This window comes from Eptatretus burgeri, chromosome 8 (genome assembly GCF_056783735.1).
Source record: "Eptatretus burgeri isolate ZD-2024b chromosome 8, Ebu_testis_v1, whole genome shotgun sequence".
Classification (NCBI taxonomy): Eukaryota; Metazoa; Chordata; class Myxini; order Myxiniformes; family Myxinidae; genus Eptatretus; species Eptatretus burgeri.
The window spans coordinates 30,339,697-30,359,993 of record NC_140968.1 but is presented as its reverse complement, the minus strand read 5'-3'; the positions used below and the strand labels follow the sequence as shown (position 1 = coordinate 30,359,993).

The window sequence follows — 20,297 nt, the reverse complement described above, 5'->3', positions numbered from 1 at the left end:
GGGCCATGGTTTAGTGTAAAATTTGTAAGTTAAGGTTAAGATGTACTGTAAATATGAGTGCGCCCCCGGCATGTATGTCTTAGCGCCGCCAATTTTATTTAAGTCGTCCGTGTGAGTGAGTTTGTTTAGGTAGTTACGCAGCCCTCAGGTTATTTATTTTGGGGACACGAATACCATGAATGTCGCACTCAGGGATCCGTAGGTAAAATGTACTAGGGGAAAACTACACATGATGGCACACGGAAATTTGACGACTCGGGACGAGTCTGTAAAAAGGGGAGGGGGTAGTGTTGTGGTTACCAGATTCGCAAACCACCATTCAGGTCCCTTAGGTGAGGTATCTCGGTAAGTGCATGTGTAGTTAGGCCCAAACCCGTTGTCTAGTGGGAATACATGTCATTTATACGAGCTGCGACTCTTCAGGATAGCCGTTTTTCTTTTACTATCTTTATTTTGGACCAACCGCCATGATCACAACCACATCAACCACCGACCACAACCACCGCTTCACCACAACCGCCACGACCTTTACCGTCACAACTCGCCACCATCGCATCACCGTCATCTCGCGCCACTCGTGGGTACCGGTGTTGGACTCATGCAGAACGCGCGTCGAACAGCGTGTACAAAATCACGGATTTTCTGCTTCAAAAACGGATCAAAAACGACACACGCCCACTTTTTGACGTCCAATCGGTGAGCGAGGGGCGATTTGGCCCCGCCTCCAGAACGATCGATATATGCAAATTTGTGGATCAAAAAGCCTTCACGCCCACTTTTTCTCGGGCCAATGGGGAGCGAGGTGAAAGGTCAAAGGGAGGGGGTCAAAGGCGAAGTTACGGGGGGGATAAAAGGACGGTGTTCGTCAGTCGGAACGAGAGAGTCAGCAGAACGGGAACGAGAGAGTCGCAAAGGAGAGTCAGCAGAACGAGAACGAGAGAGTCAGCAGAACGAGAGTCGGAGTCGAAAAAGCGGAGAGTCGCACACCAGAACGGTCGGAGAGTCAAGAAGAGGAGAGTCGGAAGCAGAGGGTCAAGACTTCGCGGGCGGTGGAGCTGCTCGTCGTGTGCGTTGGAGTCGGAACGGAGGGGACGGAGCTGTGGAAAGGCGGCGACACCAGACGAGGGGGTGCTCGCGTCGTGCAGGAAGCTGCACCCGAGGGAGGCCGGCAGCGCGACCTGGCCGAGGTGGAGACGCACACCAGGGATAATAAAGATCCTCTATACCCCGAGCATCAGCAACCCCCTCCTGTTTCCCCCCCGCGCTGAGATAGTGCGACCAAGGGGCCCCGCGTCTCCCACCCCCTGCCAGGCACTGTCCACGAGGCCCGCGGGTTGCGGGCCATCGCGCCTCCGCGCCTCATCACCAGACGGGTAGGCCCGACCCGGTCTCGCCTCAGGCCTACCTCATTCTTGGGGATTTCTTTTCCTTGGTTTTGGGTATGTGTTGTCGGCGCCGTCTGTGAAGTAGAATTGTATAAGTGTTGCCGTGTGCTCGGTAGTCGGTATTAGCTCTGCACTGTGTTTTCACTTTTATGTTTGCTTTTTGTGTAAATGGAATTGTGTTTTCTTTTTTTTGTGTGCATTTGGTGGAATTGTATTTGTGTGCTTCCCGTGTGCCGAGAATAAATGTGCTTTATTGTTGAACTGTTACTCCGCTTCGCTTCGGCCATTTCTTTCTTTGAATCCTCATCTTGCTTCACGTAAAGGGTTGGTAGTGGGCTGAATACGCCCGATAATTAATCGAACCGTCGAGGTCGACGATAACACCGCCGGTTATTCTGATAGTACGGAACGGGTCGCTATGGCCCGTGTCCGAAGTCGACCTGCGGCGAGGTGCGATCGCCCGGTCTACCCTCCGCGTGGGTACTTAGGTAGTTCGAATTTGGCGAGCAACCCTATCCCACGCGGGGGCTGATTGGCTCGATCGCGGTGAGACCGAAAGGTCCACCCGTGACTGGTTCCCGGCGTTAGTCCGAGAGGGTCACGACTGGATTGTCCGTCCGGTGGGCGACGTGCCGCGATTCGAGTTACGTGGCCGTCGCACGCCGGCGGGCGCGAAAACCGCAACAATATCTATATTTTAAAAATCTAAGAATACTGTCTTTGTTCACAGAAACCACTAACAGTTGCAAGAAGATACACCATCATTTAATAGTGTTCTCAGGTAAGTACTGTGACATGTTCAGCACGTAATGAAATACATGATAGGCTGTGCAGAATTCCACACGTTTATTACAAAATGTTGATATCAAGATATAGTTTATGGAAACAGTCATTAACAAAGAACTCTCAGATTGGGACACCTGCAGCTTCACATATAATACAAATTTTTTTTCCTCTGCAGCAACAAACAACAAAATAAATTGAGGCAAGAGTGTTTGCATGTGAAATATTGAGATAGTGCTTTGCTATATGAGTGCATTAATAATTACAATGATGTTAATCATCATCCGTTTCATAAAAGGTTTGTGTATTTATTTTGATGTTAAGAACAGTCGGCTGTGCAAAGGCAAACCTAATTCGTATGCATTGCGTATCGAAGCTGAAGGATTAAAGGAAAGATACTGCGGGCAGTGACACAGCTCAGTTTCTCACCATTGAGTCGTCTAGCCTGGGTTCAATTCCCGGAAAGGTCAGAACTAACAAAAAAAAAAAAATCCAGCCTTCCTGGTACAGTGCCAGAAAGGGATGCCACACCTTGGAGCACACCTTCCTTCGATCGGGGTGATCTAAAGCATGCTGCCCTGTCTACATTAAAGTTGTTGATGTCAAAGACCCCATTGTATCTTTCCAAAAGAGCAGGACATTGTGAGCTGGCACTTTGACCAAATTCCCTGGGTGAGTTGAGCTGCATGATTTGCACTACCTGCAATTAATTGGTGATAAAGCTGGGGTGTGGATATGGCACAGGTAGTAGGGTCGACATAATATCTCCTGTTAGAAAATTTCAATATTATTTGAGAACTCTGTGTGATATTATTGGCTGGATTTCTAAACAGTCAAAAATAAAAAATACTGTACACATAATTGTAGTCAACTGACATTTAATGCAACATGTAGTGTTAGAGTTCGGGCTATTAACAAAAATAGGCTTCTCAGCAATTTTACTCAAGTTATTCATAAGACGAATTGAAATAGTGATAGAAAAAGAAATCGTATTGTAATATTTATAACAAGACCGCTCAATAAGATACTGGAGTTATTCCATTGTTTTACATCTTCAGCAGATTGTACATACAGTAGTTTAAAATCAAAGCCTCCTCATACAACATCGTATCCTATGCTGGTTACATATTCTTCTTCATCTCGTTGTCCCGATGATCGTCCCCCAGGGATATAAGTCGCAAATGCAATTTAAACAAAAGCTCTCAAATTATAACTGAGCTTAGAAAGCACCGGAACTCTTTGTGGGTCTCATTCTGAACTGGATATCACTTATCGGGAAAAAGTCCCACGGCAGCACCGACAGCATGCGGAACAAACCACCTCCTGTTTTTAGGCCAATGTGCAAAGGTGTTGCAATAAATTACAATAATATAGCAATTACAGATCCTGTCATGTTCATAAATGCAAAACACTTCACGAGGACTCATTCGAATATGTATGGGAAGTCATTTTCACATCTCTTGTTCAAAGATCAAGGTATTAAACCAGTGTTAAACAAAACTATGTAAAGCAGTCAGATGAGATGGAAAATTTTCAGGTACATGAAGGTCATGGTCATTAGAAAAGTAATTATCAAAGAATTCAATCTTCCAAATATGTATTCCTATCTCAAGGAATTAATGTTTGACTTTTATATACAACCATGTGCACCACTTTGGAAAAGTGAACAAACGGGTGTCATGGGCAATTTTCACATACCTTCAAACACCGGTGAAATAAGTGAACCGAATGACTGCTGATATGCCTGGTGTCGACTCAATGGTTAGGGTTATGGGTTTGGGATCTTAGGGTCCTGAGTTCAAATCCTGCTTAGCTGTTGAATTAATACGAGGTGGGGTTTACTCAGCCTGTCATCCTTCTGAGGTTGGCAAAATGAGTACCAGCTTGCTGGGATGATTGAGCCATTTGAGTATCCTGTGTTGGAGTGGTGATCCATCCAGGATTGTGCCCAATAGCCCAGGAGACTGCTTTGGCAGCACTGATGCTTTGTCCAGAGTATGGTTCCAATGGAGTGGATTGGATGACTGCTGGCAGTGTCAAAACAAAAGTTCACAGCCATGTAACATCATATACAACTTCGATGTCACCAAAATCAAATACATGCCTTGATTGATCCCTTGTCATTGTGTTAATAATTCAGTGTGATAAACCAGCCAACGAAAGCTTGTATCATTTTCTTAAGGAAGGGGGGCATACATTGGCCATTACAACGTGTTGTATATAGAATGTCTCATGGGGCAGTGTATAACCTCTGTTCCACACGAGACAGTCTGCGTTAATTGGCAGACTTTACAAAGAGTTATTTGCCATTTGAATTAAATGGAGACTTGTACGGAATATTTGGTTTCAAACACGAGAGATTTGTTGTCGTTCAGGAAGTTTATCCGCACATCTGGATCCGCGTCACAGCAATTTTGGCAATGTGGCATTTTGAAACAGCTGTTTTGGCAACTAAGACCTGGATTTGTCATCAACATGCTGATTGTTCCAACCAAATCTGATGTTCTAAACTTGTATTCCCATCTCAGGAATAAGGGTCCTTAGAAGTCGACCTGAAGAATCACAATGCCTGGGTGTGACTGATGACCGGATTTTGTGCAGATGCTGTTTGTGGCCAAAAATATGAGAAGGGTTGGCCTTTTTGAAATCCAAGCTAAAAGAGAAGCAAGAGTGCAGGTTTAGCCATAAGGTAAATGTTGATTTGGAATACTTTGATAAAATCCTACTTTGGTCATGAAGAGCCTCCGAAAGTCTCAAAAAATTAATTAGACACTTTGGAAACCTCAATAAATGTTTTCCTCCCAATGAGGAAACACTGGTGTCATTTCAATTGTTACAAAACTTTTACATCCTAAAGATGTTAACCCTAATTTTATTTTGAATCACAAACCGAAAGTGATGTTAATTTATATGAATAGTGTACTGTACTTATATGTATTGGCTGCTGAATTAATACACCAGGGGGTTGACTCAGCCTGTCATCCTTCTGAGGTCGGCAAATTGAGTACCAGCTTGCTGGGATAATTGAGCCATTCAAGTATCCTGCATTAGAGTGGTGACCCGTCCAGGATTGTGCCCAATAGCCCAGGAAACTGCTTCGGCAGCACCGACACTCTCTGTACAGAGTATGGTTCCAATTATGATTATTACTTATACGTATAATGGCTAACCCCCGCTCCCGCAGGGAAAATGGCCTTAAAATGCTTGTTGTACTTATACGTATAACATATTTGCCAATAATTAGGAGTGCATTAGGTTTAAGAACACCATTTAACCTTAAATTCTCGTGAAGTATACCAGAAGGATTGTCACTGTACATGGAAGTAACCGAACAAAGGAACGTGTTGTTTCCATCACGTTAAAAGTTTGTTCAATTCTTCACTTAACTACCTGGCGTTGCACGGTCATGGTGAGGGTAAGCATGGATACAGACAAGGAAACAAAACATAAATTAAACTGCATCTTAACTGCAATAATAAATTAAACTGCATCTTAACTGCAAGAAAAACACATCAAAACACTTCGGTGCTTAACTCAGGGTTCTACAGGCCAAAAGGTTCTTTCCAGCAACAAACAAGCAATTCGGCCTCAGCACCTTGTCCATAAGCTCCACTGCAAATGCTTAGAGCCCTGTACTTGCTAGCTTTCCCTGGAGCCAGGTCCACAAAGATCCACCGAATCATTAATTGTTGGTGGAAGTCGCGGTGTGTGTATTTCAGGCTCATCCAGGGCCTTGTCGCGCTTGTAACGGCGGTCTGGGTAGTCGGTGTTGTCAAAAGGGAGTCTGTGGACACACTGAACGTGCGTTTTGAGATTCCCTTTCTGTGATGCTCGGTATGGGCAGTGTCTGCAGCGGTATGGGCGTTCTCCTGAAAACAATAAGTCATTAGAGCAAATATTCTATCCTTACTGTGAACACGTATATTTGTGCTACTAAATAGTTTTGGTGATAGTGGAGGCCCAAACTCTTGATGGAAATCTTGTCATTGTCCCAAACTGTATTGTGGGAACACAATGTCGTCATTTTTGGATGAATGCAGACGTATCAGCCCTCTAAGTGTCATGTGGAAGGCATCCTTACAATATTCCATACATCGAGACAAAGCACCACATGATTAACTGGACAGCAATGCATTTTCTACATTCGGTAGAGCGCATACCTGCGCCAGGCTGAATAGTAAACATTTTGTATCCACTGACAGGCCAGATCTGGACCTGAACCAAAATCGAATCGGCTTGTTCTCATCACCTAACCAACTCATCCACCAAGTTTTGTCATAACTCGTCCTCAACTTCATTTAAATACCATGCTATATATCATTGTAAGCTTGATCACTCAATGGTGAAGAATCACTTTAAAAAAAATCTAGTATCTGGATCTTCATTTTGTCCTTGTTGCACACCCAACCTGTCCACCAAATTTCGACAGAATCCGTCCACAATTTTTTGAGATCTCCTGTTCACCGACAAACAGACAGACAGACAGAGGTGAAAACACAACCTCTGTCCACTTTAGATGGTGGAGGTAATAAATTATAATACTGTTACGGAAATGGCCCTTATTGGACTACTAAATATAGGATTAGCTCAGATCCCCCATTAAATGCATGTATAGAGAGGTTGTTTGGTAAAAAGGACGTTATATGTGTGTCGAGAGATGTAAAAGGCTGTTTTATTGTCTGTGCGGTGGTGGAGGACAGAGAGATCCCTCTTATTCCTACCCCATCCCGGGATAGGCCCCTCCCAGTCGGCTGAGGGGGTGTGGCCTGGAGAGAGGGTGTGGCGAGAGGGAGGGAGTGACGTGAAGAACTTTGTCGGCTTCGCCGAGAGAAGGCGTCCTCATGTGTCGAAGCGAGCAAAAACGAGAGAGAAATGAAGGGGAGAAAGAGGATTGTGTGTGGAAAACAGTCGGGGTTTCGAGGCGTGCTCGGAGTGGCTTCGAAGTGAGACAAACGAAGGCTTCGTAAAAGAATATTGTGTGTGAATAACAGTCGGGTTCTCGAGGCGTGCTCGGAGTCACTTCGAAGCGAGCGAACGAAGGAGGCACAGTGTTGGATCTGCCGGGAGAGACGCTGAACCGACCTGCACGTCGAGGATTCTGCGGTGAGAGGGACGGCAGCCGGCTTTGAGAGGCGGCCTGCACGTCGATTCAGCGATCGACTCTGAAAGAAAAGGTGATTCGACAGAGAGAGGAGCCGAGAGGACGAAGCGGAAGTTGGGCTTCGAGGCGGGAAGGCAGGAGAGGAGACGCTGGAGCTTCTGACGGTCCCTGCTCACACCAACGGCGCGACACGTTTGTCGATCCGCCTGCGGAGCTCAGAACCTCGATTTGGGCCTTGTATGGTGAACGGGCCAGGCCTGCATTTGTATGCTGAACCCTGGATAGAGATCGGCTGAGGCCCATCGTTGATCTGGCGGACTTGTGCCGTCGACATTGCACGGGGCCAGAGCGCGTGGAGACCGCGTGCGTGAGGTCTGTGACAAAAGAACAAGCGCCATTTTGCCACGCGGCATGGTTCGAGCTGGGAGTTCGAATCTGTGAACATCCGCTTGTTACGAGCAACATTCGTGCTTCTTGACACTTTCCTCTCGTCCATGAGCCATCACCAAGTACTCTATCCTGTCTTGCATGCATGCTGTTTGTCTTTGTCTGCACGTGTTGTATAAGGCATATTTCGGTAGCGACCCCCTCGAAACCTGTAGACAGTGGTTCCTTCGTTAAGAACGGGTTGAGGATTGTTAATAAAATCATTGTCGTGAATTTTGCTTGTGTTGTGATCCCCGATGTTCCCCAACAAATCTGGTTGATTCGTATGAAGTTGCCGCTATGGATTAATTTGTGTCGCGCCGAGGAACGATCCGTTCGATTGGCATATAAAACCAAAAATGGTTACAGACTGGCAGAAAACGCTCGGCATCTGACAAAACCAGTCTGTAACCAGGGTTCTATTTCCCCAACTGGCAAGGTTCAGGATTACGTTGATATCGCGATTGAAGGCGCGTGACCCGAGGCCTGTGCTGATCCGGCCGGCGTTATAAACCCCGGAGGTGGTGGTGGTGAGGGTGGCCCCGAGGACCGGGTAAGAATCCCGCCACCCCGGATCCGCAACAATACGTTACATTATAACACTTTGACAGCAAATTCCTTCACTTATTTTATGACTGAAGCCTGACAATGTCATATATTTCTTGAAACAAGAAAGAGATTCAGGTTTCTCTCGTCTACTTTTCCGCTGTATAAAAACGAACTGTTATGCTCTTCGTGTTTCTCATGATACAGTTGTGCTCTTAAATCAGTCACCGGGTGTTAAAGGGGCTGCAGACAAAAAGTCTGAGTGCTCCTGAATTCAAGCATACGGTCACATGGGCCACAGGTATTTGCTGCTTAGGCCACGAGGCGACAGCCCCTGGCATAAGGAATTAAATCCCCTCTTCGACGTGTCTGTCAACTCATGTGATTGTTCTCCTGCGATGAGTCGATGGGCCTATCACTTTCCCATTGAGAACAGGTCGGTAGTCTCTCTGTCTTCTACTGCCTTCTTTCTGGTCTTGCACCCTCTAATCTTTCTGTGCTTTGTCCCCCTCTTCCCCCAAATGTTCCTGCAGGGCGCACTGGTGCACAATCAACCGCTTTGTGGTGAAACTCCCAAAATCCAGGATCACTGATCACCTCCACTCATTTATTCCTTTTTTTTTCTCCCTTTTGTGGAACCAACTTCCACATTCTCTCTCATCTCGTTCTTCTGTCCAGGTCTTCAAAACAGCTGTTCCCCACCATCTCAGCTCATCTCCAGTCCTAGTGTTCTTGCTCTTCCACGAGCCTTGACTCTGTATACAAAAAAAATTAGAGCGAAGTCGGTGGTGCATCATCGCAAATCCTCATGCATAGCAAAGTTTAAAGATGATAAAGAGTTCAACCAGGAATGACCTAATATCAAATTTTGAGTTAAAAAAAAAATTCCCCCCCATTTTGACCACTGTCACCACAAGTCCCACAAGGTACTTTAATTCATTAAAAAAATCTTATTATTCTCAGAAGGTCACACAGGGCCCTCTCTATTACTTACCTGTGTGTGAGCGGATGTGCGTACGCAGGTGACTTGGCTGGCTGAAGAGCTTCCCACACTGCCTGCATGCAAGCTCTCCCTGCTGACCAGCTCTCAGCTGACCTGACAACAAGCAGAAGCCAGAACTGCCTGACCATCGTTGCCACAAACCTTCTCGCTGTGACCAGCATCTGCTTTTGCAGTAACCTCACAATTACCTAAACAGTCCACGGCATCTACAAACTGAAAGGAGAAGTGTCGATCACGCTTTACTCGAAAGGGTTCTTGCTGTCGCAGAATAATAAAAATGGAACCGTTGGAAAGGTAATAATCTATTTACTTGAAACAAAATTCGTGTCCGTTTAATCAAAAAGATGCCGTTTTGAAAAGCCCTCTTTTCTGGTAGGAAAGAAGAAGAAGAAGCGGGACTTGGAGCTCGAATGTCGCAGTTCCAATGGTATGACAGGAGGAACCATTTATAATAAAGCGTGATGGACACGGAAGAAGTACACAAAATTGTATAGAGTAATACGTCTCGAAACAATAGAAATATATATATATATATATATATATATATATATATATATATATATATATATATATATATATATATATATATATATATATATATGACAGGACATGGAAGGAGCACACAAACAACAACAACAACAACAGCCACAGCAGGAACACCAACTAAGTTTTAAAAAAGATCCTTTCTTCACGTGTTTCACTTCATTTTCTATCTTACATCCTCATTGAGATTTAATTCACAGATCGATGTTTGTGAAGTACAGCATGCTGTCTTTTGATTAAATAGGCATGTATTTTGATTAAACAGTAGGCATGGCTAGTCGAGATGATTTGAGAGGAAACTACATAAGTCTCGACCAATCAATCAATCAATCAGCTGACCAATCAAGAAAATGATTGCGCTAAACGGAAAGGATCTTTGCCTTATAAGTTCATGAATTCTTAGCTGTTTTACGGTAATGAAAGTGTCATTATATGTCAATGTTGTTTAAGTCAGCTCACCATTTCCAACCCAAGCGGGATGCCCAAGGCCTGGCCAGCCTCTGTATCCTGCGACAGACAATTTCTCTGACACACAGCCTCTGGAAGTTGTTGTTTTGATGGATGCCGCTGTTGAATCTTTTTTTACAAACTCGATGTCCATCCCATCCATGCTGTTCCAGTTTTGTTCCTCAAAAGCTTCTGCTGTTGAAGCCTTTGATAAATAGGCCTTGTGTGAGGGTTCTATATTTGTGGCCGGTCTCCCCCATCTTGAACTCGCAACCACAGTGGTGCTATTCGGAGCTGTGGAGAGTGTAGTCACAATGTCAAGTTTGTCAAAACCTTCAGATGATGAGACTGCTGTCATCTCAGAAAGTGGCAGAACTTCAGCATTTCCCGGATGTTCTGTGATGCTCAGCTGCTTTAGCGTGTTGTCAGCGGTCATGGAAACATGGATTGAGTCAGTACCGTGCTTGAGTGAGAGGTCAAGAGGTTCACTCTGAATGTATAACTCACCCCGTGCTGTTGATGAAACGAAGCTTCTAGTCTGTTGTCGCTGATGAGGTGGTAGACCATTCTCTTGCAAAGATGGCATCCCGTTTTCATGGCTGAAGAACCAAGGACCCCTGGCCTGAGCTGCTGGTGTTATTGTACGACTGCAGTGATGCAGTCCGTGTGGTACTGTTCTTAAGCGTGATGAGGTAGACCTTGAGCCATCAGGTGGCACTAATGGTTCATTTGCACTGCATGGAGCCTGAGAATTCTGCAGCATTTTGTAAAAATCAGAAACTCCACTGGATGTTGGCCTTACAATGCCGTGGCAAGCCTGAGCAAGATTAGACAAAATGACATTTTGAAATATGGTCGGGGAGTTGAAAATCAGATGAGTCAATGCTCCAGGTTCCAAAATAGAGTTACTATTGTCTTTCCTTCCGTCTAATTTTGTCTGAATTTTCAGTGGCTGAACAGGCATTGGAAGCTTGCTCACACCACTGCAAGAACTTTCTGTGAGAGTGGAAATTTTCAGACCTTGCTGCGGCTCTGCTTTGTTGCAGCGTTTCATGGTGATTGATGATAACTCAGGCTGAGAATTTTCCTTGGCTACATTCTCATCCACATTACATGGTCCTTTCACTGGATCATCTTGGTCAGCTGGGGCTATTACTCTCTGAGAATTGTGTTCTTCCCGGCAGGTAATCAGTGGTTTCCCAGCATGCCATGCCACTGGATGATGCCTTTCCAGGTGATACTTAAGAGAAGACGATTGAGTTCCAGCATAGTCACAGTATGTACATTTGTATGGTTTTTCACCTAGAGGGTGAAGGGGTGAACACAATGAAAAGGAGAAAAATAATTAGTAATGATTAAATTTTCATGAAGTAGGAAACATACTTCTAAGACAGATATTCAACTGTATATTACTCATAGTAATGAAATTCAGGAATATAACACATTGAAAAGACATGAACGAAAATACACATATGTTGCCGTCACGTACTAAACGATCAACGATCAATTGACTCATGAAATATTGCTTGTCGGACAATTGTGTGAAACAATGCACTTTAATTCATAACTTACCTTCGTTTAGATATATACTGTTTTCGTGTGTGTGTGTGTGTGTGTGTGTGTGTGTGTGTGTGTGTGTGTGTGTGTGTGTGTGTGTGTGTGTGTGTGTGTGTGTCGTTGGTTGTTATCTCCATAAGTGGGTTTCAGAAGGTGGAACGGGGCCCTTCCAAGTTTCAAAGTATCCACCTCCATTCTTTTTTTTAGAAGACAGAGTTGGGGCTTGTGGAGGAGTTATAACAAAGAACGGGAAAGGACGTAACAGAACAAACCGAACAGCAGAAGAAGAGGGGAAAACACACAACAGCAGGGTTGAGGGACAAAGTAAAGAGAGACTTCAAAGATAAGGGATGTGGGGAAGAATGAGGACTCGGGTGGACATCGGGATGGACAAGATAGTTGGAAAGAGGTGGGCTTGGGCAGAGTTAATGGGTGTATAAAAGATCATGGTTTTGGATTGGGGATGATCTGAGATGATGTGAACAGTGGATGAAATGCGAGGTAGTGGAGCCAATCCAAAGGAGAAAACAGTACTCCACCAAGCTGTGGATGAAGGCATTGTAGGTGGATAAGAGTTCAGGTGTGCTAAGGAAGGACTTTACATGATGGAGGATGCCCAGTCGACTACTAGCTTTGGAAGCCAACTTCGAGGGGTGGTTTGACCAAGAACTATCATAGTTTTACAGTACAGTACCTTCAAAGATAAGGCTTCAAAGTACTGTTTTACAGTACCTTGGCTCAGAATTTGTCCCAATCTGAATCTCGACACTTGCATCTCGACTATGTTCTCGACTCATCTTACTACTGGGACGTTTCCACTCATCTTATTTGCCGGGATGTCTCGACTCATTTTATTTGCCAGGAGTGCTCTCGATTCGTCTCACGTGCCAGGACTTTTGATTCATCTCACTCTCATCCATCAAGCTCTCCTTACCACGAGTCCTTTGGCCAAACCTGCAATCACATCTGCCTGTTCAGACCGCGAAAGTCACCAAGGGGAAGCTTGCATGCTGCACGAGTCTGCAAGTGGCACAAGCTGTGCGAGTCTGCACGCGGCACGAGCTAACATACATCTGCGTAAGATGAGGCAAGAGCCGTACCCATGCTCCACTCTGCACTTCATCTACTTTCTGTCTCTCTACATTTCCACGGAATGATTCATGGTGCACCATGTCTTGTGTATAGACTATGTTAAGACCATGTAAGTGATCTCCATAAGTGTTAAGAATAATTACTGTTCTCTTGTGCTTTTTCATTGTGATTTCTGTCCATCCCCATTGTAAATACATGCTCATGATGATGATCATAAATACCTGCCATTGCAGATTGAACTAGAACGGGCACTCATAGAGCGCATACCTTTGCCGCCACTACTTTTTTTGTTCTTGGTATGAGTGTGGGGAACTGGTTTCATATGAATGGCTTATGACACAAACCACATATCTATAATGTCATGACCCCCCCCGACTTTCGGGGGCTACGGACTAAACAACAATCAACTCACGTCGTTTTGGCGAGTCTTCACTCGCAAGCTCGGTGAATACAACGTTTCAACAAGAGAAGGTAATCTCATTTGATGCTGGTTTCATGCAAATCGAATAAGAATTGACTGAGTTATGCCGAAAACCGCATATTTTTCAAGGGCTTGACCCCCCCCCCCCCCGACATTTTACCCCAACCGGTGACATGTGTCATTGTGTCACAAGATTGGGCATTAAATTCTGAACATTTTAGTGCTGGGTTCATGTAAAGCGGACAAGAATTGACCGCGTTATGACAAAAACCGCATATTTTTCAAGGTCGTGACCCCCCTGACCTTTGACCCCTAACCGGTAACAAGAGTATGAGCGTCATTGTGTCATATTGCATATCACAAGATGAGGCGTTGAATTGTGAACATTTTGGCGTTAGTTGCATGCAAATTGAATAAAAATTGACCGTGTTATCGTAAAAAGACGATTTTGACCTTTACGTGACCTTGACCTTTGACCCGAACGATCCCAAAATCTAATCTAATGCTTCCTGGCTAATAACCAATCATCCCACCAAATTTCATGCAATTTGGTTTAATACTTTTTGAGTTATACGAATCACAAGATTACAAATAAATAAATAACTAAATAAATAAATACACGCCGACCAAAACATAACCTTTCGCAGAATGTGAAGGTAATAAACATTGTTGTGCTTGTTGAATAAATGTGCTTGTTCAAATGTTAAACATTTCCAACCTGGTCGCTTTTGTCTTTTCCTCCATTGGTCCAACATCGTGTGTAAGTTTAGATGGGAAGTTTGCCCCACTGATTGGCTCCGTGATTAGCTAACAGCCATCACATGGACACGTCTTTTGCCCCACCAATCACAACAAGGAAGCACCACCATTATTTTAAGCAATTGGGATTTCTATGAACACAATTATTAAAGTTCTCCGACCTGGACAAATGCTGTGATTACACTGTGATGACAACATCATGACTGCAAACCTCGAAGGGCCTCCAGCAGTACAAAGATGTTAAGGACAAATGCTGTCACAAAGCAAATGAAAAGCGAAGCAACTGACTAGTTTCACCATCATTGGGGCTCATCATGGCACCACATCACTGTTCCATGAAAATATCCGTATAAATCCCGCGGGATGCATCAAACAAGGCCAGCCGAGCCAAAACCCCCAAGCCGGGTCATGTGTCCACTGTCACGATACCATGCGGTGGGAACTCCGAGTCGGTTGATGTGTTGTGCTGATTCAGTTGCGTGCACCTCACATCCATGGTGCACAGCATGGTCTAGTTCTACAGCATTGGTCGCCTATCCCAATCAGCCCTGAAACTGACTCACCCAATTATTGCAATGACAATCATGTCAGTTCAAATTCACCGCAAGACCAGGTATATTTAATTGCGAATTATGGTATATGGTGGAAGGAATACAAAAGCAGCAAACAACAACAATAATGACAATAACCAAAACCCCTTACCCAATGCTGTTCATGCCCACGCATGAAACAACGAACGATTGGGAACCTTACTGATTTATCTTAAGACCTCAGTCATTTCTCGATAGATCGACAACAGATAAGAGGCACACAAGACAGGAAAATACCCTTGCTGTGTCCAGTGGGACACAGCAGGAACCAATGTCAGTGGCAGTTGGGAGTCGGCCTTGCAGCAGGCATCTTTCAGCAGCTGGGGTTCACATGCAGTCAGATGCTTGTGAGGAATTGGAGAGGCATGGAAGGGAGTGGGAGTGGTACAGCTCTGCTGAACAGCTCTGCAACTGAATGCAGCTTCCTCCAGTGTGGTTTTGAGGCATCTCTTCGGCTTCCACCCGGTGCACCCGCCTTTATAGCCTCTGGCTCCCACTGAACCCGTGACACACCGCACCCTCCCCTTTCACTTAAGATTGGCCCTGGTATCCTGTGTGATGAGCAAGAGAACTATCCCTCCACAAACTTGTCAGCAAAGCGGCCCTCCCCCTTTCCTTGGACAGGACCAGCCAGCACTTTCCCACACAAATGAGTGCGTCAAGGCCGATCAGATGCATAAAAAGTAGACATTAAGGACCAATTCCAGAGGGTAGAACACCAAATAAAAGCAAAAATGGTCGGTATTTTTCGACACATACATTGGGAAAGGTGGACGTGATCTGTCAAAACATAATCTAATATCATAACTGCATCACCTTACGCTTACTCTTCACATTAACTGTGGAAATACCGAAACTATATTCAGCAATCTTGCCCCCGAGGAGTCATTTCCCCAGATATATATATATATATATATATATATATATATATATATATATATATATGTATATACATATATATTTTTATACTTATTTATTTATTTTTATGCAGTGTATATACATATATATTTTTATACTTATTTATTTATTTTTATGCAGTGTATATATATATATATATATATATATATATATATATATATATATATATATATATATATATATATATATATATATGTATATATATATATATATATATATGTATATATATATATATATATATATATATATATATATATATATATATATATATATATATATATATATATTCCAGAAGTTCGTCTAAAAAGTAACGGGACTGAGCCTGCTGTGTGCTCCACTTAAACAACTTGAATGAACGGGATGCGTCACAGCCTTTCGCAACATTCCAGCAATATATATGATTGGTGATGGCTGACTGCACTCATTGTGCGATTTATTTGGAGGTCGTGCTTTACACGTTGTTTAGTCTGAGTCGTCGCGCCATGATTCGTGAGCAGAGAGCCAATATGAAGTTTCTTGCCAAGCTTGGCAAAACATCTTCCGAATCCTTCGCAATGCTGCAGCAAGTCTACTGGGAAGGAACGATGTCACGTACACGTGCAGTTGAATGGCACAAGAGGTTCAAATAGGGAGGGGAGGAGGTTGAAGACGATCCACGGTTTGGAAGATCTTCAACGGCAGACAACATTGAGCGTGTGAAGCAGATGGTGTGCGCAGATCGTCGACTCACGGTGCGGATGATTGCTGAGGAACTTTCCATCAACAAGGACACTGTCTGGAGGATCATCACTGAAAATCTCAAAATGCGCAAGGTGTGCACAAAGATGGTCCCCAGGCTGTTGTCCGAGGACCAAAAACAGCAAAGTCACGGTCTGTCAAGACATTATTGAGCGCCTCAAGGATGATCCAGACCTGCGCGGGAGAGTCATTGCTGGCGACGAATCGTGGATCTTTGAATACGATCCCGAGACCAAATGGCAGAGTCGTCAGTGGAAAAGCCCGGCATCACCAAGACCAAAGAAAGCAAGGATGTCGAAGTCGAAGGTCAAGGTGATGCTCATCGTGGTTTTTGACATCAAGGGCATCGTCCACTTCGACTTTCTACCACAGTGTCAAACAGAAAATCAATACGTGTGCAAGGAGATCCTCTGGTGCCTCATGAGATCAGTCCGGGACAAGAGGAGGGATCTGTGGGAGAACAATGCCTGGGTGCTCCACCATGACAAGGCCCCTACTCACAGTGCCCTGAGCATCCGACAGTTTCTGGTGGAGAGGAACGTGCCAACTCTGGAGCAACCCCCGTATTCACCAGACTTGGCCCCTTATGAGTTTTTCCTATTCCCCAACCTCAAAGGGGTGATCAAGGAGACCCGATTTCCTGATGTAGAGGCCATCAAAAGGGCCGTGATGACGGAGCTCCGGAGGATTCCAGAAGAAGCCTTCTGGGGGTGCATTACAAGGTGGAAGAAGAGGATGGACAAGTGTGTGAGACTGGAGGGAAACTATTTTGAAGGGGAAAAGCTGTGGTTTCAAAAGAAAAGCTGTGGTTTCAAAAGAAAAGCTGTGGTTTATTTTTTGGAATAAAATTTCTGTGAAGTCAGTCCCGTTACTTTTTAGACGGACCATATATATATATATATATATATATATATATATATATATATATATATATATATATATATATATATATATATATATATATATATATATATACATATATATATATATATATATATATATATATATATATATATATATATATATATATACATATATATATATATATATATATATATATACATATATATATATATATATATATATATATATATATATATATACATATATATATATATATATATACACATATATATATACACATATATATATATATATATATATATATATATATATATATATATATATATATATATATATATATATATATATATATATATATATATATATATATATATATATATATATATATATATATATATATATATATATATATATATATATATATATATATATATATAGATACATATATATATATATATATATACATACATACATATATATACATATATATATATATATACATACATATATATATACATATATATATATATATATATATATATACATACATATATATATATATACATATATATACATATATATATATATATACATACATATATATACAAATATGTATATATATATACATATATATACATATATACATATATACATACATATATATTGTTACAAATTCTGGCCGGCCTGGCATACGATCGGCCACGTACCTCTAATGGCAGCCGCGTTGCCCACCGGACGGACAATTCAGTCGTGACCCTCCTGAAACTACCGCCAGGAGCCAGTCACGGGTGGGGGTTTAACCTCACCACAACCCAGTCCGCATTCTACCCGCGCGAAATAGGGTGAATCGCCGAATGTCAATATAACTAAAGACCCGCACGGGTAACCTACCGAGGGGTTGCACCACGCCGCAGGTCGGCCGAGGACACAAAACGCTTAAGCGGTCCGTTCCGTGCTACAGTGATAACCGAGCGGTGTTGTCGCCGACCTCGACGGATCAGATTCTCTTCTTTACTCAGGTGTTCAAAACCCACTACTAATTTATTCCGCGATTCAAGATGGCACTTTCAAAAGGGAAAAAGAAGACGAACGGGATACATTTCATACAAGGACATTTATTATAACACACATGTATTCAGAAGCAAGGCAGTCATGCAATGTACAAGAAACAAATAGAAAGCGTTACCACCGAATACGAGCAATGTACAGTCACTTTCACAGGTCTACTTCTCAGGACACGGCGCCACAGCAGTCATACAAAAGCAAAGAACCCCCCCCCCAAATTGGCAGGGAGGTAGACGGGGTTCGAAAACCTTTATGGCACGGGACCTGGAGGACCGAACGGGTCCCGTGAGACTGAAGGGTCTTACCCGTGCCCTCGTGGCGCGACAGTAGGCAGGTCGCGACGTCGACTCCCCACGGCCTTGCGTAGCCATGCCTGACCTTGGGCCCCTGGCATGGTCAGCGAGCTCTCTCTGGCGTTGCTGCTGGTGCTTTCACGACCCACGACCGAACAAGAAAGGAAGGAAGGGCAGAAGGGGCTTCAGGACCAGAGAGAGAATGACGTCGACGACCCAGACAGAGAGCTCATGGACCAGAGAGAGAGAGAGAGAGAGAGCTCGACCCTGGCCACCGAGAGAGAGAGAGAGGGAGAGAGAGAGAGAGAGAGAGAGAGAGAGAGAGAGAGAGAGAGAGAGAGAGAGAGAGAGAGAGAGAGAGAGCAAGCTCGACCCTGGCCACCAAGAGAGAGAGAGAGAGCGAGCTCGACCCTGCCCACCAAGAGAGAGGAGCACTCGACCCCGACAGAGAGAGCTCCTGGACCTCGCGCGCGGTCCGCCTTATATAGCGCGGGGCTCCGCCATTCGCTCCTCCCCGTTTTCGGCTCCACCTCCCTTCGAGAAGGTTCCCGAAAAGGGGCGTTCCCTCACCCCAACCGCCTCACGCTGTTCATCCACCAATCGGCGGCGAGCTGCCCTCCCCCTGCCTCCGTCACACTCCTCGGAAAAACAGGTGGGAAAAATCCGCGTTCCCATCGGAACTCTTTTGGTTCCCTTTTTTCGTTCGACAGTTTTCAACGCGGCTTGTTGCTTGCGTGGAGGTTTGTTCAAAATAACAATAGAAAAAGAAAAACGGCTATCTCAAAGAGTCCGGTGAACACGAAGAAATTCCCTTTTAATAATGGTGGGGAAATATCTGCACATAAACTTAGCGTCATAACAGATCTAAGGACACTTTCTGGTGTATTGCGAATTTCCACAGCCGTAACAATAATATATATATATATATATATATATATATATATATATATATATATATATATATATATATATATATATATATATATATGCATATAAATATACAGTATATATGTGTATGCAGATATATATATATATATATATATATATATATATATATATATATATATATATATATATATGTATATATATATATATATAGCCTGGTGTTGGGGCAGTGGTTAGGGCAGTGGCTTGGGACCCAAGAGGTCCTGAGTTCAAACCCTGTTGGGACACTGAATTAATATATGTATGTATATGTATATATATATATATATATATATATATATATATATATATATATATATATATATATATAGATATAAACCAAGTCGAAAACACCAGGGGGTTGACTCAGCCTGCCATCCTTCCGAGGTCGGCGAAATGAGCACCAGTTGTACTGGGCCCGGTGTAGGCCCCGGTTAGAATAGGTGTACCATATCCCTGTGTGTCGTAAGAGGCGACCAGGGTTGCGTCAGGAAGGGCATCCGGCGTAAAAACCTATGCCAAATCATTATGCGGACAACAAAACTAATTTACGGTTGGTCCGCTGTGGCGACCCCTAACGGGAGCAAGCCGAAAGAGGAAGAAGAAGATATATATATATATGTATATATTTTAGGGTGGTCCAAAAAGAGGAAAAAATTTTCAGATGTTGTTTCCACAAGCCTTAAATTATTCCACTATGATTCACTAACGCACTTAAAAAAATTTCAGTTGATAGGAGGTGATTTAGAGGTCGCTCCATATGACGACTTTTAGTTTCATGAGTTGGTTAAATTAGGGTATGGCCAGGTACGATTACGGGTATTCTGGATGTCCGAGGTGGA

At 43.5% G+C, this 20,297-nt stretch overlaps 1 protein-coding gene across 1 annotated transcript in view; it reads right to left on the bottom strand.

Annotated features, from left to right (window-relative positions):
• Window positions 1-2,098: 2,098 nt before the first annotated feature.
• The window catches only part of LOC147021435 (uncharacterized), a 181,125-nt gene continuing 162,926 nt past the window's right edge, over window positions 2,099-20,297 (bottom strand). Inside the window, exons 5-7 of the mRNA XM_085891358.1 lie at window positions 10,247-11,536; window positions 9,236-9,337; window positions 2,099-6,037 (exon numbers count right to left, since the gene is read on the bottom strand). Of these exons, the coding sequence (XP_085747484.1) occupies window positions 5,808-6,037; window positions 9,236-9,337; window positions 10,247-11,536 (1,622 nt within the window). The 3' untranslated portion in view covers window positions 2,099-5,807. The remainder of the gene's footprint in view (window positions 6,038-9,235; window positions 9,338-10,246; window positions 11,537-20,297) is intronic.